A 26414-nucleotide genomic window follows, 5' to 3' on the forward strand; every position below is an offset into this window, starting at 1 on the left:
TCGAGTCCGGCCGAGCGCGGCCACCCACACCGCCCCTGACCCCCCACCGCCCCGCCCGGCAGCTCCGGGTCCCTCGTCCCTCTGTCCAGTCCCGGCCCCGGGAGAGGAAGGCGGGGTAACCTGTGGTTCGGGGTACACAGCCCCGCTCCCTCGCGACGCCCTTTGAAAGGCGTTTGGTCAGGAGATGGGGGGGGGCAGGCTCAACTCCTGCCCGTCCCCCTCAGCGGTCACTTACTTTCACAGCTGCAATGGCCTTGATACTGCTACACTTTTTAATTACTGTTAATAGTTAATGCGGAAATGAATCCATGCTCCCCCCACTAAAAAGAGTAAAACGTAAGTGAACGTCAAGCTTTTCTCCAGGTTCTCTCAAGGTTATTTTCAAGATTGAAGCGAATTTCAAGGTTCTTGCCTTTGTTTTAATATGTTAGTGAAACGACTACTAGACTCATTGGCGGGTCCCCAGGGGACACGCGGCCCGCGGCGGCCGAGCTACCTGAATCTTGTCCAGGACCCCGGTGCTGTCCATCCTGCTGGCCACGTTGACGGTGTTGCCCCAGATGTCGTACTGCGGCTTCTGGGCGCCGATCACGCCGGCGATCACGGGGCCGTGGTTCATGCCTGCGGCAGGGCAGAGCAGAGCTGAGCTGAGCTGAGCTGCGGCCGCGGCTCGTCGCAAACACAGAGCCTCACCGGGTCGCCTAAACCCATCGTCGCAAACCCCCCTCAGCCCACGGAGCTCTCCAGCGAGGAAACGACCCCGCTCGTTTCGTCCTCTCAAGAACATTAACGTGTTGGTTTGTCTCCCCGCTACCCCTGTTCTGGACTCGACTCGTTCTCATATGTCCATTTATCATTGTTTCGTAATAGCAAATTAATTGTGCTTTGAGAAACCAAACATTGCGATACAATTGTTTTGTTTTCTCTCTCTCTCTCTCTCTCTCTCTCTTCCTCCCTCCCTCCCTCCCTCTCTCTCTCTCTCTTTTCTTTCTATAATTAGTAAACGTTTGTTGTGTACCTACCAACAGGGCAGCTTGAAAACCAAAACGTGGAAAAGCAGCTCATATGGGGTTTTCTGGTTTTTCTAGGCTGCTATTTAATCTCAGGCAGGAGCTGATAATTATATTGCTTTCCAACAGCTTTGCATTCCCTAGAGCCTCATGTTTGGGGGGGACCCCAGGGCAGACACTCGGCCCTGGGGAGCAAAGGTAACACACGGATGGTCTCCAGACAAGCTCTGGAAGGCTGCTCAGGGGTGGCAGCTTAGGGTCTTGGCTCCCATGACCCTAAGAGCGGCCTTAAGGCTCTGTGCCCATCAGAGTGAAGACAACTCAACCTCTAGGGAATAAGCCTCCCCACAAACTGCGATTCTTGGGGGCACGCCACCCAAGGTCGCTCGGGAAATTCACGAGCCCTTTCTCCTCAGCCCGGCTGGCCGAGCTGTCGCCAAGGCAGGCACGACGGTGGGTTTATCGGATTCCTGGGGTACTTCCTCAGATAACGAGGCGCCTTGGGCCACCATGAAGGTGACAGTTGCTCTGAGTGGCCCCTCTTAGTAATTGCAATTATAAAACCGTGGATACACCTAAGGGCAGGTGCGCGTTGACGCCGGATGGGATACTGAGATGGCCTCTGCCACCGGGCGCCAAAGCTTCAAAATTCCGATCAGCCTCCCCAGTCAGGGTCGGGGGGGCTCGTCCCCCACCCCTAGCGCACCCGCTTGGACGAGTCCTCGTCCCAGGAACTCAGCTCACACACACACACCCAGTTTTTCGCAATGGCTCGGAGGCGGGGCAGAAATGCAAAGGGAGCTATGGAGTCCATGGGCCATCCCCCCTTCCCTCCAGATCTCGCCTCCCTGTGATTCCGGAGGGTGTTTCTGAGAGTTCGCTCCCCACTGCCGAACCACCTCGTGCCCTACGGCGTCTTACAGATCTCAGGCCACGCTTCCTCTGTGCGATGGAGACGCATCAGGAAACTCGGGCGAACGCTGTCTCACCAAATCACACTTTCTGAGGCGGGAGAGAAACTCTCCCGCGCTTGTGGAGCCCTCGGCAAAACTCGACGCCTCTGCCTTGGGCACCCCAAGGCATGCACTCCAGCTCTGCCGCGCGGGTCGGGGTGCCCAGGCACCGGCTGCCAGCGGGCGGGGCGGCCTCAGCCCCCTCGACCTCCGGCTTTGCTTCTGGTGGCTCTGAGTCCTGCTTGCCAGCGGCTGGGGGCGGGGGGAGCCGGGGCGGGTACCGCGGCAATGGGGCGGCCTCTGCTCCAGCGCAAGCCCGTGCTCAACCTGTGGCCCCCACTAACTGACTCTGCGGCTGAACGCACAGGAAGGACGTCGGGGGCGGAGTCGGCTCTCCTTATTTGCAGCATCTTTTTTTCTTGTTTTTTTTTTTTTTGAAGGGGTGCATTATCATTCTTCCGAGTTCCTACCGCGAACTGCCCCTGGATGGTGCCAGGCCCCGAGGTGGAGCGGGGAGGCTGCGCCCCGGGAGAGGGCTGGGGTGCGGGCAAAGGCAGATTCAAAGGCCAAGCAGCGAAACACGGAGCCGAGGCCGCCTTAGAAGCAGAGAAGGGCTGGTGTGCGGGGTGGGGGAGCGGATGGTCGTTATTGGTTACCCAGTAATCAGCGCGAAGTCGGCACTCGGCAAATGCCTTCGCGGGAGACCCGTTCCGCTGCTCACGGCAATTTGAAAAACATTGCCGTGGTGGAGACCCAGAACACCGTGCTTGGAAGATAAGCATGTGACTGGCAAGTAACTGTCCCCAAAGGGCAGCGTTATTGCGGCCCGTGTATGTTCGACAATGGAGGGGTCATTCTGCCATGCAATATGTATATATTTTTAAAGGAGGGTAGGTAGTATGAAACTTTGAAGAGCCCATTTTCCAAGCTGACAAGACAATAAAGACTCTCCAGGGTCAAAGGGCCAACTCCCAGTTCGACGTGGTCAGTGGGCAACGGGGCGGCCTCCTGCCCACCTGGGCCCCCCACCTTTGTATACGGTGCAGCCCAGCCAGAGGTCCGTGTGCAAGGAGGTGAGCGGGTGTAGAGAAAAATGTGCCCATTCGCCGACAATGCAGAGGACCTACCGAGAGGAGAGTCCCACTTGCTCAAGAGATGCCAAGGACGAAAAATAGCTCTAAATAGCGGGATTTTTTAAAAAGCTGGAATCGGTGTCTAAGAGAAGTGAGAAGCCACCCGGACGGAGCTGGCTGAACTGCTCATCTGTGGGCTCGAGGGGACGGCGCCCCCGGGAGAAACAAGCGGTCGGGCAGCTCTTCCGGCCGTGGGCTCGCTTCTGCTTCTTTTTTTTTGGAGAAACATCCGTAAAAGGGGAGTAATCATGAAACACGCCAAAAGGACCAACTCAAAGTAAGGAAAGTACTGATTAGAATTTTCTTCTAAACGAGAGCCGGATCTCTCTCTGCCGTCTGAGCGTTCGCTCCGGGAGGCCACGGCCGTCCGGGGCCCGCGGCCTGCAGCTGCCAGCTCGGCGTCCTGGCAGGCGGCGGCCAGGGGCATGTGACTGTTTCAGCAAGTCTAAGATGCGTCTAAAAACACGTATTTTTTTTTCACAGTGTCACTTCTCCGAAGTCTGGATGCGTCTTCTAGCCCGTGGCGGGGCTGTTGGCAGCCGTCCGTGAGATAACGGAGCGGCTTCCCGTCAGGGGCTTATGCGAGCCGCTCAGGGTGGCTGAGGCTGGGCAGGTCACGGCTGGTCCCTGGCCAAGGGACAGGGGCGGTGGGACTAAAATCCAGCCTGTGGTCCACCTGCTACACTCGCACACGCACACACACACACACGCGCACGCGCACGCACACGCGCACACACACGCACACACACACGCACACACACGCGCGCGCGCACACACACGCGCACACACACACGCACGCGCACACTGTTTCCCCACTTTCTCTCCTAATTTGTGTGCGAGCGCTTCGGGGACTCGGAGCAGCAGCCAGTCCCGCCGCCCCCGAGTCCCGAGTCCCGTTCGTCAGGGCTCTCCGTCCCCGCGGGCGAGGCCCTCGCTCCCCCCACGCCCAGGCCCCAGGCCAGACCTACCCACGCGCAGCTTGAAGTCATTGAAGGAGTGCTTGTTGATGGCGGTCAGCTTGGCCCCCAGCGCGAAGGCGAACTCCACCATGGTGCCGATGTGCGTGTACTGGCGCTCGGGCTCCTGCGGGGACAGACACAGCCCGCGAGGCAGTGCTGGGCGCGGCCGGCCAGGCCCTCTCCCTCCGGCCCCGCCCTGGCTCCGCGCCCAGGGGCTGGCGGCCAGCGATGACCGGGCAGCTGACCGGGCGGCGGTGAGAACCAGCCTCAGCTTGAGAAGCGCCTGCTGTGCCCGAATTCATTTGCGTGGCTGAGGACAGTGAAAACCAGACGCCACTGGGTGCGGTCTGCGCCCCGTCACCCAGAAATGGCCAGCAGGAGGCTCCCGTGGGGAGGGGCTGGCTGCCGGTTCTCCGTGGCCCCCCACGCCCAGCCTTCCCCTTCTCCTGGGGCCCTGGCTGGGAGGCCGACCTGCAGGGAGGGCCCCTTCCGTGTGCCCTGGTTTCCCGCTGGATGACCGATGGGAGGGGGCCAGGGAAAGCGGGGGTACTGGAGAGAGGCTGGGGGTTCATTCTTCCTCTTTGCCACCCCACACCTGCTACAGCTCCCCCCCCCCAAATACACTACTCCCTCCTTTCAGCATTTGGGGGAGGGGGTGTTATGGGCTGACATAAGTCCCCCTGAACTGACGTCCTACCCCCTAGTACTGTATTTGGAGAAAGGGTCTTTAAAGAGGTGATCAAGATTAAATCAGGTCATTAGTATGACTGACCAGTCCAGCAGGACAGGTGTCCTTCCGTGAAAAGGAAATCAGGCCACAGATCGAGCAGGGAAGAGGCCACGCGAAGGCCTAAGGAGGGGAAGGCCAGCTGCGAGCCAGGGCGCGCCCGGCCCAGAGGCGGCCGGCCCTGCCGGAAGGCTGACCGTGGATCTCTGGCCGCCAGGACTGTGAGCAGGAGAAACGGCCGTGCCTCACGTCACTGGTCTGTGTGACTGCGGCGACCCTGGCAAACCATCGCGGGGGTAACGAGCTCCCGCCTCTGCTGCCCCCAGTCCCTGCGCGGTTCATCGTCCTTGGGGAAAGAGTTTTCATACATGTGAAGTCGGAAAGAAAGTCCAGGGTTTCCTAAGGGGATGAGTCGAAATTTCTATTTCTATTTCCTCTTAATTTTTGTTTACTATTCCTGTTACTAATTTACATTTACCATTAATCAGTAACATCTATTATATTTATATTTACCTCTGCAGTTCTCTTTTTAAAATATTTACTTTTGGTTATATTTTAACAAGATTATTAATATAGATATATGATTCATACAGAGCTTTAATTAACATGTTCTGAGGGTTCCTGCTGCCCCGATATTGAGTCATCGGAGGCACCAAGAGAGTCCGGAGCGCGGCTTCCGGTCAGCCCGCCGGCCACGGTGCAGCCTCGGCACTGCCAGCAGCCTTGTGGGACGGACGTCCGCCTCAGGCCCACAGCCAGCACGGCCTCTTGCCCCGGAGCCCGTCTCCTTCGCTGGTCTGTGAATGGCACCGGGGCGGAGACCGTGGTCTACGAGCCTGTGTCTCCTGACAGGACAGAGCGTCCGGTACCGGAGAAGCACTGACACGTGCTTACTGAGCGACGAGACCTCGGTGGGCTGCCGGGCAGCAAGAGGAAATGTCTAGAAGGAGCAGCGAGAATCGTCACCACGCTTCGGCGGAAGGTCAAAGCCACGGATGCTCGTCTGGGTAGCATCACCCGGGAGGGGTGGGCGGCGGCTCCAGGGAGGGAAAGGAGAGGGGCCTCCCTGGGGGAGGCGGGGCGGGGCCCTCGGCTGGCACCGGCACCTGTGACGGCCCCCGGAAATGCTTGCGACAAGAGTAGGAGAAATAGACCCTGGGGCCTCGAGGGTGCATCACACCACAACTTCTGGGACAAGTGTTTACTTGAGTGTCTCATCTTGGGGACATTCAAAGGGGAGGCACCCGGTGGCCGTCGAGGAGCGTTCTCTGTGGGGGTGAAGATAAAGCCTGAGGGTTTCGGTCGGGACGAGTGAGAAGGAAAACAGAGACCCTGAGCACAGCCCGCTTATTCGAGACGATGGCGGGCGGAGAAGACCCAGGTAGCGGCTGAGGACAGAGGAAAATGGCGCGAGGATCATTCGAGGAAGCCGCACAGCATGTCATAGAGTGGGGGGGGGGGCGCCGGAGCCGGCGGGGAGCTCTCTGCTCTGGGGGCGTCCTGTGCATGGAGGCTGCTGAGCAGCGCCCTGGCCTCCACCCACACCAGGTGCCAGCAGCAGCTCGCCTTCAAGATGCGACAACCAGAAACGTCTCCGGACATCGGCAGCTGTCCCCTGGGGGCGAAACTGCTCCGAGGAGAGACCATTGGACGAAATTAAATAGAGGAGAAATGACGTTTCTGCTTCAGTGAGAAGGATTCTTCCTTTCCTCAGGTGAACTGTATCGATCTATGCAAAGACGAATGGACTACTACCGTGGCCATAAATCCACAACTCGAAATCGTGGGAGAAAAACCAAATAATTAAAAATAAAGAAAGGAAAAAAAAAAGGAACCACGAGGCACTGCCTGCTAGCTTTGGTGCAAATCAGTCATCTCTTAGGGACAGTTGTGCCTTTCGGTCAGAGCTTGCTCACGGTGCTCGTCTCATGACTAAGAGGAGAAGATGATTCGGAGGTTTACGCAGTCAGTCGGAAGACACCTTGCTTCCTAACGGAGAGTAAGCCGACAGGCAGAGTCCTGCGCAGCGGGAATTAGTGCTGGCAAGGAGGACCGATTTGCCACAGGAGATGGTTTGCTTTTTACTGAACCGAGGGCAGCAAACCAGCTTCGTTCTCTGATAAATCGCCCTCTGACCTGTTTTCCCGTGGTGGGGCTTAAACGGGAGGCTTTACGCGACCTCAGTAATAAATGAAGAGATTGAGTTCTGGGAGCGGGGTTTAAATCCAGCGTCCACTCATCTGGGCTTAGTAACCCCTAGAAAAAAATTGCGCTCAGTCTCCGGAAGAGCCCAGTTCCTTTCAAAAAAATCCCTACAGCTGAGCTTTGGATAAACATTTGATGGCCGTATGAAGCAGCTCTTTCTCCTGCGATCCAAGGAATTTCCGTTAGATCCCTCCACACATTTAGCTGACTTCCGGCCCGCAACAAGGCGACGCGTGTGGTTTCCTGGAACGCATTTTGCAAGCTGCTTTGGTTCAGAAGCTGCACCAGCAAGGGACGCTGCTTAAAGCAAACGCCTGTTTACGGAGCTTCTCCTGTGATCCAAGGCACCGTTTGGCGACGACCACGGCGAGGTTTTGCACTAACGTGAACGGGCGCCGCCTCTCCCGTTTCCTCCTCCCCCTCCCCCTCCCTGTGCCCATCTACTGGTCACCGAGCGCCCTCTCTGGAGGCGTCCGTCTGACTTCGACAATCTGGAGCCGCTGTCTAGGGAGCACCTCGCTCTCCACCCGGGACTCCTGGGGGTCATCCGATCAGACCTCACAGTGCTCCGAAGGACACCAGCCCTCTCCAAGGTGAGCTGATGACCCACAGCGCAAAGATCAGCCGTGCGAGGTGGCTCGGGACACCTGAGCTTCAGGTGCCTCTTGGAGAACAGCTCCAGGACTCACAATTTCCCAGTGTGTCCCGAGACTCAGGCACGGAATAACATCTCTGGAAAATGGCCCGATGGCCACGCCCTCTGTGGATCCTTCTAGATTCACTCAACCTGGGTGACAGTGGACTCTCACTGTTCTCCACTTGATCTCACTGTACGGAGAACATGTCTTATTAACATGCCCATGAAGGGATGTCTAGCAAACATTCCGCCCCCAACATTTTGAGCCATTTTCCCTGGGGAGGTTAACTAGCACACAGCCCACTGTGATAGACCCGTCGTCATGGTTACGAGGGCCTCCGACCTGACTTGGCCTGGTTCTCAAAGACGTGAACACGTGAGCGACGCGAGCTCGACTTGTGGACAGAGAAACACTGCGCCGTGCCGGCTGCTGGACGCTCGGGGCGCTCACCAGCAGGAGCGGCTGCTCACGGGCACGCACGTTTGTTTTTAATCCCCACCCTGACCCCCCCCCCCCGAAGGAGCTCCTCTCTCACGCCCGGGTGCAGACGGGAAAGGAGCCTCCGGAGAGGTCAGTACCTCGCGCGAGTGGCCCCCAGGGTCCCGGTCGGCCCACGCGACGCCGCTGCCCCCGCCTGCCCCCGTGCGGGCGTCTAGAACGCGGCCAGCACCTCGCCGTTTGCATGTCAGGCAGCGTTCTCACTTCCATCTCATCGTACAGGCTCTGTCCACTGGAGTTTACGTTTCTGCATTGCATTCCTTGCAATGGCGACAGGTGGGTTGGACGGCAGGTGCCGCAGGTATTCGGCCGATGTGGAACTACACGCGAGAATTACTGACGCGTGGCTCCGGCACCAACCATCGCTCCTGTGGACGACGGAACTTCTGCTCTGATGCCTTCGTGCAAACTCGGACCTGTGTCTAAAACTAGCATGAGTCCGCCTCCCACGAGACGGCGCTCGTCCCGGACTCTTCTGCTTACGCTCACGGCGTCTTCAGAGTCACACTCCGCAGCCGGGAGCCTGGGATCCGGGCGGCCTGGCCTTGCCTTCCGCCTGCTCCTTCCCAGTCCCGCCGCGTCCAGGTCCGTCTCCCCCAGGCCTCATCTCCCATTCGCCTCGTCCTTTGTTTTCCTAGGATGGTTGTTTCCACTCTGACTACTACTTACCCGAAAGTTGCACGTTCATGAGAAAACTGCCCGTGCTTTGGAGTCCAGAGAAAGCTGGGTTCGGCTCCAGGTTCTACCACCAATAGCTGCGAGGCCTGGGCTGAGTCGCTGGCCTTCTCTGGGCCCCGGTCTCTTCATCCGTGAAACGGGACGGTCGCCACCCGCCTCACCGTGTTGCGGCTGGGAAGAAACGAAGCGGCGAAGGCGGCAGGTTCAGCCCACGTCCCCGGGGCTCAGGGCCTTCGGGTCTCGGTCGCGACCGCGCAGAGAAGCGCGTGAAAGCATCTGCAGGCGCGAGGTCGTCTCCTGCCCTCGTCCGGGGCTTCTCCCTCTTTCCACGCATTGCGCATCCCCCACGGACGCGGGGCTTTGCCAACGACGCGAGTGTCTGATAGTTTCAGTGCCTTCGAGACGGTGGTTCATTTTCATTTATAAAACGGATTTTCATTTATAAAAAATAAGTCAAAAGTTTTTTTTTTTTGCAAAAGCGATATTCATTTCTTATGAAAATAACTAACATCCACATTAATATTTGTCGAGCATGCTATTTCCCCTTCTAATCAAACACAATGAACATTCCCTTCAGAAGACTTCCACGGCGCTTCAAGATGTTTCTAGGATGACCTTAACCAGGTTCTACTTAAATGCTCAAAGTAAAAATGGCTCCAGCCGAGGAGAAGCTCCCCGCGCGGACAGGATGACACGGCACGTCGTTTGTGCCCCGAGTCCCGCATGCCGGGGCTGTCGGAGGCGGCGATGGGATCGACGCACGGGCCGGTGTACGAATCTCCGCCGCACCGCGATCGCGATCGGCATTTCTACCCGCCTCTCTGCCCGCGGGGTGTGGGCAGCGCTTCGCACGTTAACGCGATCTTCCCGACCACGTCCCTCGCTTTACACATAAGGGCACCGAGGAGCCACAGCTGAGCGGTCACAGTCAGCACCGAGCGGTCGCACTGGGACGCTGGGCTCTTCCCGAAGGCGGACCGTCATTTGGTAAGGTCGGCGGCTGGGGAGAAGGCAGGAGCAGCTCAGGGGGAGCGAGGCGGCAAATCGCGCCGTGGACAGACGGGGTGGCACCTGCGGAAGGCCGGCTTTGCTCGGCCGGGGCTGGGAGCAGCGGTGAGGATGAGTGAACGGTGCAGCCAGGAGCTCGGAGGAGGGCCTGGGGCTGCCCGGCTCTGTCCCTGCGCCTTCTCTCCAAGCCCCTGGGCGAGGCACGCCACTGTCCTGCGTCTGTAAAATGCGCCCTGGGGAGGAGCCAGGGAAGGCCTCTCCTAGGCTTGTTAAAAGTCAAGATTTGGGAGGTCGGGAGGCATTTCGTAAGTGTCTGAACTTGCCAGGGGGAAAGAAGGAGAGGGACCCCACGGGGCGGGGAGGGTAGCAGCTTTGTAAAACGGAGGGAAGGAAACGAGACAGTTCGCGATGGGGCAGGCGCACGCACAGTCCCTCTGAGAACAAGGGTGTGTGATCTGCGTGGACGGCCCCCAGCTGCGCCCGACCGAGGGGTCCGCCTGCAAGCGGCTGTCGGGGAGCTGCAGTCCGGAGTCGGGGTGATCAGGTCGAGGGCCCTAAGCGGCCACAAGAGGACGTCAGCTGGGGAGGGCGACAATCAGGGCTGGACGCAGGGCTGGACGCAGGGCCGGACACAGGGCCAGGAGAGCGAGGCCTGCTCTTCTGGCACACGCCTCCAGGGGGCGCCCAAAGCTCAACAGTCATGAGTCAAGTTCTAGAAAGTCAGGATGGACTAAAACACTGAAATTATACACGAAGACAGGGCCGCAGACTGAGCTGTGCCCCCCGAATGTCATGTCTTGGAGCCGTGACCCTCTCCCCTCGCGGTCTCTCTCTTCCTCTCTGCCATGCGAGGACAGAGGGAGAAGGCGGCCCCCTACAAGCCAGGAGCAGAGCTCTGGCCACGAGCCGTGCCCCGCGGGACCGCGCCCGGCGACCAGCCGGCTCCGAACTGTGAGGAGATGAATTCCTGCTGTTTAAGGCCCCGCCTGCGGGATTCGGTCACGGCAGCAGAGCCGAGTAAGGCCCACGGGGTCTGACAGTGCGTGCGCTGCCTGCCCAGCGCCTTAGGGCCTGAGGCAAAAGCAAAGGTGTCTGTCCCTGTATACGCGCCTCTAGGTTCTGTTTTAACGGTCTTTTTTTCCAAAATATTAAAGGTGTGGACAAAGTAGATGTTGATTTCTATTAAAGTTAGGAAAGTAAAATTGTGATTAGGCCTACTTTTAGCATAATAAAGTATTTAACATTAGAACAATGCTGTATATTGGAATGCCTCTGCGTTACAATTTTCCAACAGTTTCCCAGCGCTTCGATGTTAGGGGAGTAAATAGCCCAACCACTGAAAACGCACAATACACACAGCGCCGCGTGCGCAGGGGCCACGTCTTCCTTTTGGCCTTGGGGGGCGGGGGGCCCGCTCGGAACCCAAGATGAGAGTCGTCGAAAGTTTCTCTCATCATTTGCACTTTTTTAAATAAAACATAACAGACGTTACGAACAACGGTTCGAGAGCAACAGGTGAGCGCAAACGGACCGCACGCCGCCCACGCACTTGGGAAAACGCCGCGCGGTTCACGTTCCAGGCTCCGCCCACGAGCGAGAGCAGAGAAGGGGGGCCCCGCCCAGCGGCGGCCGGCGTGAGCGCCCCGTATCCCCTCCTCTGCGGGAGGCGGGTGTGGGAGGGGGCGGAGCATGTGGGGCGCAGCCCTTCCGCTCTGGGGGGCCCCGCCTGCCGCCAGCAAACCGTGCTCTGGTCATCCGTGCTGCGCGCCGCCCCCGCCCCGTCCTGCAGCAAACCCGCGTTGCTCCCCATTAGGGGTCCCAAAGGGGGTCTAGTTCATGGGTTCGCATGTTACACAAGCACATCCGCACACACATGTGCACATACATGTTACATATTCACACACACACTCATATACAGTACATACCCATGCACAAACACAGACATGCATAAATGTGCACAGACACACACAATACACACACACACACCCCTGCAAATATACTCGCACATATGCACGTGCCCATGCATGCACACACGCACAAACACAAAGGTGCACGTGTGCGTGCGCACACACACACGCACACACGCACACAGGGAAACAAACAGAAAGCTCCTGAAAACGCTAGCTGGCTGGCTGAGGGATGCTCAGCTGTTCCCAAACCACCTTTTCGAGCAGATTTCCACGCAGCGGCTTGGTTTTCGACGGCGCTGTTCTTAACCGGAGACCAGGCCCCGTCCTGTGCGGAGTATTCTAAGCAAACCGCTGTCGCCCCCGACTTTTCGTACGTCTACCCGGCTCGAGCAGCTGCCAGATCCGCTGGATCGCCCCTTCCCTGTCCACCAGAGAACGTTCCGCGAACAGCCCCTCGGAAGCCTCTGGGATTCTCACCCTGTCTCATAAAATCTCAATCGCTGAGATTTGGGTCGCGCGCGTGGCACGGTTTACGGTCCCCGCGAGCCGCCGGGGCAGCGCCGAGGCTCGCGTGCGCCCCGCGCGGCCAGCGCGTCCGTACCTGGGCGTGCTCCTGGCTGGGCACGGCGCTCAGGCCCGTGGCGGCCATGTACGTGCTCCCGATGGTCTTGATCTTTTCCACCCCGCTGAATTTCGGCTTGGACAGCAGCTGCAAAGCAATGACGACCTTTCGGTTATTCAGTCGAGTGCTGACCCAAGGCCAAGAGCTTTCTAAAGACGCTCTGCATGTCCAGTTCACAGTGACGGGAACTCGAGATGTCTCGATCACTGGTCATTCATTTTTCGACCTTGGGTGTTGTTGGGGAAGGGCTCTTCATGCATTTCACAAAGAGCGTGTCCTTGGAAGGAAATTCGGTATAATGATTTACTTCCAAATGACATGAATTACTTCTCAAAATTTGCTAGCGGAGGAACCAGGCAGGATAAATTATGATGCAAGTGATAATGGCCTCAAATAAATTTCCTGACTGCTTGTTTGAAAGACCTCGTTACAGGAGTATGATTCAGGGAGTGAGCTCTTCCCTGCCACGACGAGGGTGATTTGTGACCAACTATAGTGCCGAGGGTGGGTTTCTGGCCTCCGAGCTGTCGAGGTGAGGGGAATAAAGATCTAGAACAGCTCCTCCCGTTAGCTCGGATCCTGCTCTCTCGTGCCCCATTTGCGAGCTTGCCCCTTGACTTCTCTCTGTCCTCTACCTTAGATCCGGGGTGAGACAGAGGAAAGGTAGACATGGGAAGAGAAGCCGCTGGAATGAGGAAGAATGCGTGGAGAGGGCAAGTGGGGGAAACTCTGGAAGGTTCTGCACCTGCTCAGGAGGACAACGGTGTCGACCAAAGACTGGGAGCATCTCCCTGTCCCCAACTTGACACTTCTGCGTTCAGAAAAGCCTTTCAAAAATTATACGTCAGAGAATGTAACAGGGAGCAAGTCCCTTTGCCGCATGTACAAGAAAGAGCTCATCCGACCTGCCACACACCCGTGGGACTGGGGACGGCTGTCCTCCTGAGGGGCGGCTGGAGCAAACCGGTCGCCATTCTCACTAGGAACTCGTCGCGACAGTGGACATCTCCAGTTGCCATGTCTCACCCTGAGTCTCGAGTCCCCCTCACGGTGATAATAGCGGAGAAACGTGCAGGTCCCACGGGACGTTTAGTAAGGTTGGCCGGAAACCGTCACATTACGTGTAGCATGATGAATTTATGTTCACGGACGGCGATTTTCCCATATTTTGCTTAATATTTATACGAACGATATAGCAGCAAAATTCTTAAAACCAGAGGTGTGTTTGTTCTTATCTTATGGTTCTTTGTGTTGGCAGAATATTGAGAATGGAAAAACGACACCTAGTTCGAGTTGTAAAACGCACATTTTGTCCCTTCTAAAATATATCATCCCGTATTCCATATTGCTTTTTCAATAATAAAGCATGTCACCTGTGCACAATTGAAGCTGGTGTCTGACAGGGAGCCTGCAGGACGCACTGGCAGACACGCCGAGAATCTACCATAATCAATAGTAAATAAATTATCGTGTACATAAAAATGGAAGGGCGAGTGTTTTCCTCGGAGTTCAAGCCTTTCAAGAAAATTGGCCAGATTTTGGTAGCTGTGCTAAGCGATCACACCACCTCACAAATAAAACACATCCATCCCTCTGAAACCACCCGGGACCCAGGCAGAGCAAACAGAGGCCTCCGCCCCAGCCACGACGGGTGCGAGGACGCCCCGCGATGTGTGGGCCGCGGGGGCGCCCCGCGGGGGGCCGGGGCGCGCGGTACCTACGTCGTCGAAGTCGGCGATGATCTCGTTGAGGAGCCGCAGGCACTCCAAGCCCTCCTTGTTAACGTCCGACTCGGTGTAGAACTCCTTGAAGTCCGGGATGGAGGCGAACATCACGCAGACGCAGGCGTAGGACTGGTGGTACAAGTCCTGCGGGCAGAGGGGGGGCGGGCGCCTGTGAGCGGGGCGCGCCCCAGCGCAAGCACTTCTCCACCGGGATGGGCGGGGCGGCCACCAGGGCACGCCCAGGCACCCCGCCCCGGCGCCAGGCCCCCGGCTGGCGGCGTCACAGGCGGGCGGCGCTCCTAACGAGCCGGAGGCAGCCCCGCGGTCCCCAGCCCCGCGCGCCACGGCCTCCACCCGCTGCCGCGAGCCGCCCTTCCACGCGACCCTCTCCGCCACCTCCGCCTTCCACAGTCCAGAGGCCGGAGACGTCCGACTCAGGGAAAAAGGGTCCGTTAAGCAACCGAAGGGAAAGGAAATGATTCCCAAACCGCTGCCTTGTCCTAAAATGACGCCCGATGGCTTCGGTCTTTGGCTGAGGCCCTTGGACACCTCCTCTTTCACGCCCCCTGAGAGGAGCAGGTGAAACTCATCAGGTTTCCAGAAGGAACTCGTGAAATGCCTCAGGCGACCGACCGTTCCGTACGCGACACCGACAACACTCATATGGACATCCACGTGTTTTTAAACAGAAAGAGGCTCGTGGTTTTACGCCCAACAGACGCGAATACAATCGCAGTGTCCTGTAAACAATTTCAAGGCATTTCCAGTTTTCCCAACATATGGTGAAACCTTCAGGCTCCGTGAAAGCTCCGGAAGGAGAGGGTCGTTCTGCGGGCGTGGGGGCTGGTCCCGGAGGCGAGGGCAGCCGACAGGGCAGGGTGGACAGGCGGCACCGCGGGGCAGCCCGTCACGGGCCTCGTCGCCTGCCCCACGAGATGCTGGTTTCTAGCACTTTCTGTTCAGGCTCAGACGTCACCGCCTCACTGAGGTGGCCTTTGTGGACTCCCACAGTTCCATGGCCAGTGCCTGTGCAGACAACAGGATCCTGTCCCCTCCCAGGGGCGAGGTCACCTCTGTCCTTCTCACCTCTGTATCCAGGCCCGGCGCCGGCCTGACCAGAGGGCAGGGACAACGTCACGGACGTGCCGGATTTGTAGACCGACCTGACGCCTGGACACAGAGACATAAGGACACTTTTACGTGGCGGACGGAAACAGACGGTTCGTTCTTCACAGACGGAGCGATTTCATTATCTGCAGCCGAAAGGTCGACAGGTCGCGAATAACCCGCAGAACGTAAACACCAGGAGAAGACGCAGAAAACCGAACGGTCGGCGGTCGATCCGCCGACTCGCTCAGCGAGCCCGGCGTGCTCCCAGGACGCCAGACCGCGCCCCGAGCCGTGCCCAGCGCCGGGTGCGCCTCGCCGCCCATGTCGCACACGCCTCGGACACGTGCCACCCCGTGCTCCGGCATCGGCACGGTCGGGCTCGTGTGTCAGCGAGCCCACGCACCTGTGGCTTTCCCTGCCCCTCGCCGGCTGCTCGGCCTCGCCGAATGTCCCCTACGGGCGGGGCTGCACCTCGCACGCCGCCGAGGCTCCGCCATGCTCAGCACGGGCCTGTGGGTGCTCGGGGCCATGTTTCTTAAGCTAGCGGAGTTCCGCTGCAGATGCGCCTGCCGACTCTCGTCATTCGGGAACATTGAAGACATTTCGCACGTTTCGTTTCAGAAGCCGTTTCGACACGGGGACGAGGTGCCAGCCTTTCCGGCGCCCGGTGAACATCCACCCCTCAGGCTTCCGCGGAATTCCCGTGCCGGTCCATTCACACGGGCGGATTCGACACCTCGGTCTGCCCTTGCGGTGACGGCACCCCAGTTTCCTCTCTTTGAAATTCCGAGGCCCACGAAAGGCTCGCGGGGAGGTCGCGAGCAACGGCGGAGTCGACGCGGGGCCGCCTGCTGCCCGCCCGCCGCCGGACTTGGGCCTCTGTCGCCCGCTGGTAGGGAGGGCGCCCCCCCCCCCCAAGAGGGAGCATAGTGGCCACTTGCGTGACATACTTGGGACCGAGCGCCTCACGCGGAACATTCAGAACTTGACTTAACCGGGGAAGAAAAATGAGCAATGACCTCGGCTCCGTGCTCAGGCGGTCAGACGTGACCCCGTCTGGCTCACCAGTCTCAGCTGACATTGGCGCGACCGGTCCGCCTCCTCTTGGACACGGCCAGATGCAGGCCGATGCTGGACTTGAACCCGTCGGCGTTTGCAGGGCCGTGGGCGTCTGGGTCACGGCCCGGAGCGCCCGGCGCCCGCCCGGCCCCCCACCCCGCCCGGCGCCCGCCCAGCCCCCCGCCCCGGCCGCCGGCCGCCTCACCTCGTTCTTCAGGCTCCTGGCCAGGAAGTGCTCGGCCACGTGGGCGGGGAGCACGTTCTCCAGCAGCACGCGGTTCAGGTTCTCCATGGTCTCTATCTCCTCCCGCTCTTTTTTGAACTTGTTCTTCCACAAGAAGTCTAACCTACAGTAATATTCATTCTGTTACAAGAGGACACAGAGGTAAAGAAACAATAGGCATGTTGTTCTGCCAGAGAGGAGATTTTTTTAAAGAGAAAATAACAAGCACGAAACGAAACCAAAAATAAATAAATAAATAAAGAGCCCCCAGACAGAGCTGTCACCTCCCCTGCAAAGCTCCCTGTACCCCCAAATGCCCCTCACTCGCCCTCTCACACGGGTTTGCAAAAGGCAAGTTTGGGAAAGCAAGAGCCTCCGGAACAGAGACGACGCGAGCCTGCGTCCTGCCGGAAGCAAGGACATGAGGCTTCCCGATGGCCCGGGTTTGTGTGTGTGTTTTTTTGAAAAGAGGAATATTAGAATGTAAATAGTGAATAAATGAAGAGTGCAAAGGGAAGGCTCGTTCGTGGAGAGAACGCATCGTTTGATGATTTGCGTTTAGAAAATAATAGTGTTCCTTTGAGGCAGTCCGCCTTTGACATTTAAAAATCAGTTTCCCCTACCACGGATTATATACTTAAGTATTCACTGGACAATATGCATTTTTTTCCCCCATTTGGCATTCCACTGTATTGAGGGAATGACATTATATTTAGACAAAAATTCATTTTAATATCATTTAATTAAGATAGCGTCTGGTAAGAAAGCATGTGTTCGTACTCTATAATGTATTGAAATTCCACGTGTTTTAAAACCAGTGATTATTAAAACTGTGGAAACAGGGAGGCCTGTCAAAAGGTCACTTTGGTTTGGGCATCGTTTCCTGCCACCTGCGATGTAAATAATTCAGTGTAATGAGACAGACTTGGGTGAGTCCTCCTGTACCGGAGGAGCCCAGCAGAGAGAGTGCGGTTCAACTCAGCCAAAACGTTATTTATTCATAAGTCAATGTGAAGAAGAGCTAAATACGGGGGGTTTGTTTCTTTTATAGTGTGATTGATGACAGTAGTGAGAGCAAAAAACCACGCGCACACACGCACACAGACACAGACGCGCACACACACAGACACACACATGCACACACACGCGCACACAGACACACACAGGCGCACACACAGGCACACACAGACACGCACACACACACAGAAATGCACACACACACAGAAATGCACACACACTCACACAGACACACACATGCGCGCACATACACAGGCGCGCACGCACCCACGCACACACACAGAAACGCACACACACACATGCACACACACACACATAGGCACACACACGCACAGACGTGCGCACACACACGTGCACACAGACACACACGCAGACACACACGCACACAGACACACACACACGTGCGCACACACACACAGACGCGCGCACACATGCACACACAGAGATATGTGCATACACACTCACACGCACAGACGCGCACACACAGACACTCACGCACACGCGCGCACACATGCACACACACAGTCGTGCACACACACAGGCCCGCAAACACAGGCACGTGCACACACGCACACACACATACGCAGACATGCACACGCGCGAATGGCCTCTCACCGACACGTGGCAATTAAGAAATAAATCCACATGGTGAGACCTAAAGACCCATACTCTTTCATCAGGTAGGTTTGATCAAAGTACGTTTGACACACTCAAAAATTGTTCCTCATTTTCTGGCGTGGCATTTATTTTTATCTCATGCAGCTGGACATTTTATATTTAAAGACTGTGAGATTTTTCAAGATCGTTTATACTAAGATTTCACATTGGCGCCACCTTGTCCACTCTCTGCATTTATGGCCGTCACACTCGGTAGGCATTTTCCGGAAAAGGCCTCTTGCTTGGAGAGCAGGTTATGTCTCTGGGCCTGCTGGGGGCTGAGTCGGAAGTGCGGCTGGTTTCAAGCGAGAACGGCCGAGCGATGGGTCCACGATGCCGGCGCTGAGGGGACGCAGATGCCCGCTCGAGACGAGACTCGGGCGCTGAGGAGCCGGGGCCTTTACCTCCCCGCGGGGACAGAGCCGCGGTCCCAGCGGGGTGCAGGAAGCGTGTGAGCCCCTCTGCTCGGATCTGAACGTTCAGCCCCGGTGACCTGGGCCTCACTCTGGGCCACGCGGCTGCGGCTTGCCGGACCCGCCCCTGGAAGGGCCCGCCTCGCACGCAGGCCCCCGACGGCAGTGTGCCGTGGGCACGCGGGGATCCTTCGGTGGACCAGCGTGTCTGCCCGAAACGCGGTTTCAGAGCAGAGGCCAGTGCCGCAGCCTTGTCCAGGGCACGCGTTATGTTCCCAGCGAGGTTTCGTAGGCACTCGCAGTGATAGTTAGTGCGCTAATTTGCTCAGGAAACAAACATGCCACCGGCAGCTCAATAAAGAGGGTCATGGGGCCGGGGTGCCATTAGGACAAATGACAAGAAAATAAGTTGCGAAATGTCTGTGCTGCAGTTTACGAAACCATTTAGGAAATAAATAACTCCGAGGACACGGATGTCTACGAAACCTAAAACCCTTGTTTCAAGCTTCGGACGTTTGTTTATGACATATTCATTTTTCCAGAAGGGCGGACAGGAACATAACGCCTGAGACTTCACGGTTCCCATTCGCCTGAAAGTCCTGAGACCTTAGCAAATCATCCTCCCGATGATTTCAGGCTGCGGGTCGGCCTCCGGGCTCGGCGTGGTGCATGCTCCGTGCTCGTCGTTACGGGACGACTGGGGGCACGGTCACTCCCACGGGAAGGAATAACTTTTTAGGTCTCTGGATGCACACGTGACTTACAATTACGTTCGCGACAGAAGAGGAATGCCACCACGTCGGGCTGGCATCAACGCGACTGTGCGAGACTGACGCTCGGCCACAGTATCAATGCGCTCGACTGTTTATCCGGCATCGGTTGAGGGAGTGACCGACCAGGGCGCAGCCACGGGATTCAGCACGCGCGCAGAGAGACTGGACGTTTATCACCGCGACGATCAATACAGAACGTGGGAGAATTCATTCGCTTCTAGGTGCTTCAAGGTGCCGCTGTCATGCGCTGCGAGTGATCGCTCTTCCAGGAGCAAGCGGAGTGCAAAGGAGCAAGGCGTGAAACGGAGAAGCAGGCGCTGTGGCAGAGGGGTGGGCCACGCGGTCTCCTGAGGGATGAGCATTGGGGCAGCGGCCCCCGACCTTTCCGGCACCAGGGCCAGGTGCTCCTATGCGAACCCGATGCCTGGCGATCTGAGGTGGCGTTGAGGTGGTGTCGCTGCAGACACAGATGGAGCTTCGCCCCGGGGGGTGGGGACCCCTGATTAAGTGATATTCTGCAAGAAAGCTCGGCTCTTTCACACCTAAAGCACAGGGTTTCCTGAGGGAGGCCACGCCTTCTCTCTGAGTGAGAACAGACAGATGGAGGAGACTAGGGATCAGGGCAGCAGACGGAGCCAGGAAGAGAGAACAGGACGTGGTTAACTGAAGCGCGTGGACCGCGGGAAATGCCAGCCGAAGGAAGCCGAACCAGGCAGGTGCCGGGGACGGAGGCGGGGAGGCCGGCGGGGTCACAGGCATCTCCCGAGCCGTGCAGGGCAGAGCCGCCCGAGGACAGCGGCTCGCCTCCAGGGACCAGGCTGAGGGCTGCCCCGCGACCTCTGAGGGAAGGCGGCCGCTCACGCTGCCCGGGGAGCTAGCACACGACAGTGCCCCCGGGCCGCTGGACTGGCAGGTACAGTTCCGGACTCCGCCCTGACCACCGACAGCTTCCTGCTCTCTGCGAGTCCAGCGACATGCAGGCGATGTAACTGGCTTTGCCCCTGAGCTGGTTCTTCCCAAACAAATAAATCACTTTTCAGCTTCACACTCTCCATCAAAGAACTCAACGCAAGCTTTGCGGCAGAGGAAGAAGCCTGCCGGAAAAATCCTGCGCCCACAGCCTCTGCTGGGAGGCCGGCAGCGGAGGGGGCCCGGGAAGGAGCAATGCCGTTCGCATCACAAAACAAAATGTTTGAATGGAAAACTATTATTTCTAGAAATGATTGCAAGTGACAGCAAAAGCATTTATACCTACTCCGAAGAAAAGGAAGCAAGCTACACATTCTGAAAAGCACATGAACCCCCAATCAAGGGGATGTCAGCTATTGAGGGAATACTTTTTAGGCTCACAAAACCTACACCATGTATTTCGAGATGTAACAGGAACAATAATTCACATAGCTACCATTCGCAAAGTTTGCCAATTGCGGGGGAAAAAAAGAGAAACCTTTATCCTTCTGTCAACATCTGAGCCCCCACCCTGCGCTACCCACTTTTTTCCCTGCACGAGACGATTCTGATGCTGCAACGTTTGTTTGCATGAAAGGCACCCCAGCAAAGTATTAATACAGTACATTAGAGAACTGATGTAAAACAAAACAAAACAAAACAAAAACCAAAAATTCAGGCTTCTTACCTGTCTGCCCAGAACGAGCAGTGTGACGAAGAAGATGGAGAGGGACACCGAGCCCATGGTCTTTAAGTCTTTCCAAATGCCTGGTCTATTAAAAAACAACAGACAGACAAAAATGGTACAAGACAGCACACACGGGACTTAGAATCTGTGTAGCAATGAACCTCAGAACCTCCAGTGCGTTGACATTCCACGCCGGCGACACACACACACACACACACACACACACACACACACACACACACGCACACACTTCAGATTGATGCTCACACCCAGGGTGCGCCAGAGCAAAGCAACCCCATTTTGGGAGCTCAATAAAAAAATCTTCCCAATTAAAATAGGTTTCTTGCTCTGTACCAGGAAGGAATGCCAGAGTATGAATAATAGTCTCTTCATGCTTCTGGGATCGATATAGATAATTCGATACGTGATTTCTCCAGATTTTTAGTTATATTCTCAGGAAGAGAGAGTTTGCTAGAAATTAATAATCACGCGAGGTATAAAAATGAAGTAGGAAGCAATTTCTATGAGCTACTCTAACCTGGGAATAATACTCTTTCATAGAACCGTCTCCCTTCCTCCCTCCCGCCCTCCCTCTCTCCCTCCCTCCTCCTCTTCCTCCTTCTTTCTTTCTCTCCCCCTCTCTCTATCTCAACTTCTCTTCTTTAAGTTTTAAGGACGAAATCCACTGTGGACTTTCACATGCGTAGGCTGTCCTATCCCTGAGTTATACAGCAGAGACTACAGAGGCAATATAATTGAGAAAGGTTCCAACTCTCTGACTTGTAACTCAATGAAAGTTCTGACCAAAATGTGACCAAATATGCTTTCTTTCACACCTAAAAACCGGAGTCTAGAGAGTTAGATGCCCACACATGCCCATAGCCACACGCTCACTTACAGCCGGCCCTCATCCTGAGGCTGCACTCTGGGACCCCGGTGTTGAGTGTCCGAACGGACAAAGGAACCCAACAGACCAAGTGACAGGTAAGGAGGGGTTCCTTGGGGAGCCAGGCTCTAACCCGAAGGCAAACAGTTACAGCGAGGTGACGATGGCGTTTTCATGACTCTGGGGAGAAAGCAGCCCGGGCGTGTAGACACAAATAGTCCTACAGTGGAGAACAAATCGTGTTTTTCTGGGTGAAACGAGCCTCTGTTTTTTAAGACGAGAAGCACCTAGTTCGTGTCGAGTGGGTAACAGGAGATAAACCGAGGCGAAGGCGAGGTCGACGGGCACCCCTCGCCGCGTCGTCTTCATCCGTGGATGGCGCTCGCACGTCGGGCACTGTGCCGCTGCCGCGGGGAACTCGGGGAGCAGACGGTCCTGGTCTCGGTTCTTTCGGGTAAACGCCCACGAGCGGGACTGCGGGGCCGTGCGCTCGTTCTGTTTTTAATTTCCCGAGGAAGCCCACGCCGTGGCTGCTCCCCTTCCCAGGAGGGCGGAGGGCGCGCGAGGCCCCGTTTCCCGGCCCCTGGCTGCCGGCTCGGGTCACCTCGCCTCGAGGGCGGCTCCTCCCACAGGTGTGCCGTGGTGTGGTCCTTGTGGTCCGAAGGTGCCTCGCCTGCCGCGTCCGCCCCCCACCGGGCCCCGGACATGCCGCCCCTTGCGCCCCCTCTTGCGGCAGAATGCTCACGCGCGCTCCCTGCCCTGTGCCAGGCCTGATGCTGACCTCGCTTCTCTTCGGCCCGGCCGAAGCTCCGCAGTGGCACCTCGGGCCCCCCCCCCCCCCCCGGCTCCCGGCCAGCACGCCCTCTCATGTCCGAAGCTGTACACACTCGACCAAGATTCGCCGACGAGTCACCTTCCGGCCTTTTGGTGACACACGATTTTCTCATCGTGTGTTTCGTCACCTTCTTTTTTAAATTTAAAAAAATTTTTTCCCGCCTACAGCACCTGGTCTTCCTGGGTGGTCTCTTATCCAAGTCCTAACCAGGCCCGGCCCCGCTTAGCTTCCAGGATCAGACGGGATCGGGCTCGTTCAGGGTGACGTGGCCGTAGACTCATTACCTTCTCGATAGCAGAGACTATATTTTATTCAGCTCTGTGTGCTCAGACTCCAGCAATCAGGCCGAGCCTAGGGAGAGTATACTCGATAAACACGTTATATGTGTTATGTTATAAATGTGGTATAAAAGCAACCGAATAAGTGGACAAATAACCACGTCATTTTGAAACCTAAGGGGTTTCATTTCCAGACAGTCTTCCCTCCCCTGGCTGCACACAGAGTCGCTGAATCCTGTGCAAACCTCCAGAGAAGGTGGCCCCCTGCCATCCAAGGACAGGCAGCTCAGAGCCTCAGGCCTTCTCAGAGGGGCAGCCATTAAGGCCACGCAGGGCATTCTGGGTCTTCAAACTGCCCAACATAACGAGGTGTGGGCTCCTGCCTGGAAACAGGCCCCGGAGGCAGCCGCAGGTCAGCAGAGGCAGGGCCGGCCCTCGCTATGGAGACCACAATGCGCCCTGATTCATACGGCGCTGGAGAAGAGGGATTTTCAGGGGGTGCGGCCGGCATATCAGTGCGACAGGTACGGGGGGCTGCGTGCTTTAGCCTCGCCGAGTGCAGGGTGACAAGAACTATGTGCTCTGTAGAGCTGTGGGCGCAGGCTCTGACACGTCTCCTTCCACCCCTCATGCCAAAACGAGACAAAACAAAGCAAAACAGCTTAAATATCGAGCACCTTGCTGCAGGTGGGTTTGAATCACAGATGTTTTCTTTTTTAGTTGGCCAATAGTTGCTTTTTGAAAAATATTATTGGTTTCAAGTACACAGTCCGTGGGTCAGACATTTATAGGGTCCCCCCGATGGCCCCGTCTCCCTCCGGCTGCCCCTGCAGCCGTCACATGCCCGCTGACTGCGTTCCCTCCTCCATGCTGCCTGGAGGCTGGGTGGAATTTGAGGAGATCTGGGATGACTTGCTTTCTTGCTAAACGAGGCAGCTCGGGTTCCCTGCGTCCAGCCCAGCGCTGGGCGGGCATCGGCCACAGGGAGACACGCATGTCCCGCACTGTCTGGATGTGGCACGCGGTGAGGGGCCTGGGAAGGAGGAGAGAAGCCGAGAGGTGAAGTTCGGAAGTGATTAATCATCCTTCAGTATGAACGTGGAAGCGTTACGCGTTTGAATGCAAATCCGGAGCCCATTTTTAATTTAGATGAGGTGCTTTGGATGCAGATGCTTTGGATGCAGGTGCTTCGGACCCGGGTGCTTTGGAAGATGCCCAGACTGCCCTCCCCAGAGGTGGCCTGCGCTGCCCCCCGCCTTTCTCTGGAGCGATTAATTCTGCAGTCCTTCCTCAAGACTCGCGGTGAGCTCGTCATCCGTCGATCCCAAGTTGGGACATCCTCAAAATGGGTCACGGCATCTTGAATTCCAGCTGTTGGGTTTTCCACGAGACTCGGGAAAAACGAGGAAAGCAGAGCAACGGCCCGCGGAGCGGAAGGGGCGCGCTGCCGCCTCGACGCGAAGCCGCCGCTGAGGTCCGGGAGTGACGGCGACCCTGATGTCTCCATCAGCGACGATCTCGTGCTTCTGAACGACGCCAGGCACCGGACGTCCGTGCTGCTGACCCGCACACTCGACACGCCGTCCGCAAAGCGTCCTGCCAGGCCGCGGGGACTAACCAGGGCTGACGAGTCCCCCGGGGTCCGCGTGTCACCTCTCCTCACGGTCACCCCCCACCCCGCCTCCCCCTCTGTAAAGCGAAAGGCACATCTCTGGATCCACATGAAATGATAACACTCTTCCCCTGAGACTTGTCACTTCTGGAAGCTCGCAGGGAAATGCGGCCACGTCCTGCAGACTCTGTCATAAGCACCCATCACGGGAAGCATCTTCGAGACGAGCACCGCTTCCAGCGACATCGATGGCTGTCGGCATCGCCAGGCCACGCCGAGCGCTCGCTGCCCTCGGCAGCTTTGGCTGAGGCTTCCGGGGACAGTGGCGTGAACTGGAACCGGAATCCCTCCTGACTGGCACAGCAGAACCTCTTGTCCTCACAGAGGAGAAGCGGGATTGTGGTACATGCCGAAGAATTAGAAAACATCCTTTTCCGGACCATCTAAGTACCAGAAACTTCTGAGCTCCTGTCACCATGAGGTGACTTATGCGAATCGTAAAATGGCAGGTAAATGTTAAGTATTGGGATGTTGCTGGCTTCCATTCTAACAGATGTTTTCCCTTCAAATTTTATATGATAATAGTCAATAGCGGCCATGTAAACCAAAACCATTAACGCATCTTTTAGAGATGTGTATTCCACTGCGAAGATTAAAACAATCTGTAATTACTATGTGACTGTCAAGTCATTGAGCCAGAAGTTCACAGTAGGTCTACCAGGAGTACGTAGGGCTGGACGAGGGGCCAGTCTGCAGGCCAGGTGGGCAGCGAGGACACTGGCTGCCACAGCTAGGCACACGCCCCAGAAGGAAGACCAGGGCAAGGACCAGGAAACGAAAAGTGGGGGTGGGAGGCAAAGATTCAGTGCCAGAAATGGCTCAGAAAAGGGGAAAGACCAAGCACGTGATTTCAGTACCACCAACCAGCTCGGTGAGGAAAGGAGGCGCTGCCTGGCACCCCTAAGCCAGCTCCTGCCTCCAGGGGCGCCTTCGGCTGGGTCGGGCCTTTCGAACGTCACTCGCGAGGCACCGTCTCCGTGGTTTCTGTTCTGTTTTGCTTTTTGAGGATCCTAGTCCCAGTTTCATGTCTGAAAGAGGGGTGTCAGCGTCAACCAACCCAAGGATGAGGAAACCTTGAGCGGTCGTCCGATGGGGGGATCTCTCGAATCTCGTAAGGAAAAAAATCATTGAAACTGATGGGCTCTGGCTCCGGCACGAATCGCGGGGTTCCTGGGAAATCCGGAAAGAATTCTGAACTCCCGCTCTTAAGAGTCTCTTACGGGGTTAGCTCTAAACCGACATTAGAGACAATTTGGTATTACGTTAGTAATATTCATCTTTCGGCAGGAACCCTTCTGGGAGTCCTGTGGCGGCTTGTGCAGGGATCAGGCCTGCAGGTGCCTGAACCTCAACATCGAGGTTGGGAATGGGGGCGGGGGGGGGGGGGCAGGTGCACCTGCTCCGGACAGGGTGCTGGCTGACTGCCCTGCGGTGTCTCGGGTCAGCCCTCCCTAGCTTTAAGGCTGTTATAAAGACAAAATCAGGAGAACAAACACCAAAATCTTAAATGAAACCGAAGGACCCTGAAAGTAAAAACTCATTTTCTGCCATTGAATTACCACTCGACTGCCGCCGGGGTTCTAATCACAGGCGGTGTCTCTCACTCCGATCCCCCAAAATAAGTCTCCCCCATCAGAAACTTGCTAATCTCATTTCTTCTTGTGCTATGGCTGTTGGCAAATGCAGGAGCTTTAAATTTAATAAAGGGAAATTTAACAGCATTGTCAGCCGCACGTAAAAATCAGTAATGCTGTATTTACTTAGGGATCCGATACAGGTTCTCCAGATAC

At 56.8% G+C, this 26414-nt stretch overlaps 2 protein-coding genes and 1 pseudogene across 3 annotated transcripts in view; 1 reads left to right on the forward strand and 2 right to left on the reverse strand.

Annotated features, from left to right (window-relative positions):
* The window catches only part of CUNH5orf49 (chromosome unknown C5orf49 homolog), a 59117-nt gene that overhangs the window by 13114 nt on the left and 19589 nt on the right, over positions 1–26414 (forward strand). The window contains exon 3 of one of the 2 annotated variants that reach the window (XM_036226299.1): positions 10662–11004. The exons of the other annotated variant lie outside the window; for it this stretch is intronic. Within the exon in view, the coding sequence (XP_036082192.1) occupies positions 10662–10772 (111 nt within the window). The 3' untranslated portion in view covers positions 10773–11004. Of the gene's footprint in view, positions 1–10661; positions 11005–26414 lie in introns of those variants that run through there. 2 annotated transcript variants of the gene reach the window in all.
* ADCY2 (adenylate cyclase 2) overlaps positions 1–26414 on the reverse strand; it is a 304109-nt gene that overhangs the window by 6410 nt on the left and 271285 nt on the right. The window contains exons 19-24 of the mRNA XM_016130145.2: positions 20954–21038; positions 16440–16598; positions 14063–14209; positions 12321–12428; positions 4065–4179; positions 497–621 (exon numbers count right to left, since the gene is read on the reverse strand). Coding sequence (XP_015985631.2) covers positions 497–621; positions 4065–4179; positions 12321–12428; positions 14063–14209; positions 16440–16598; positions 20954–21038 — 739 coding nt within the window. The remainder of the gene's footprint in view (positions 1–496; positions 622–4064; positions 4180–12320; positions 12429–14062; positions 14210–16439; positions 16599–20953; positions 21039–26414) is intronic.
* LOC118607078 lies at positions 22833–22951 on the reverse strand (annotated as a pseudogene).

This window comes from Rousettus aegyptiacus, unplaced genomic scaffold, assembly GCF_014176215.1.
Source record: "Rousettus aegyptiacus isolate mRouAeg1 unplaced genomic scaffold, mRouAeg1.p scaffold_m13_p_8, whole genome shotgun sequence".
NCBI classification, from domain to species: domain Eukaryota; kingdom Metazoa; phylum Chordata; class Mammalia; order Chiroptera; family Pteropodidae; genus Rousettus; species Rousettus aegyptiacus.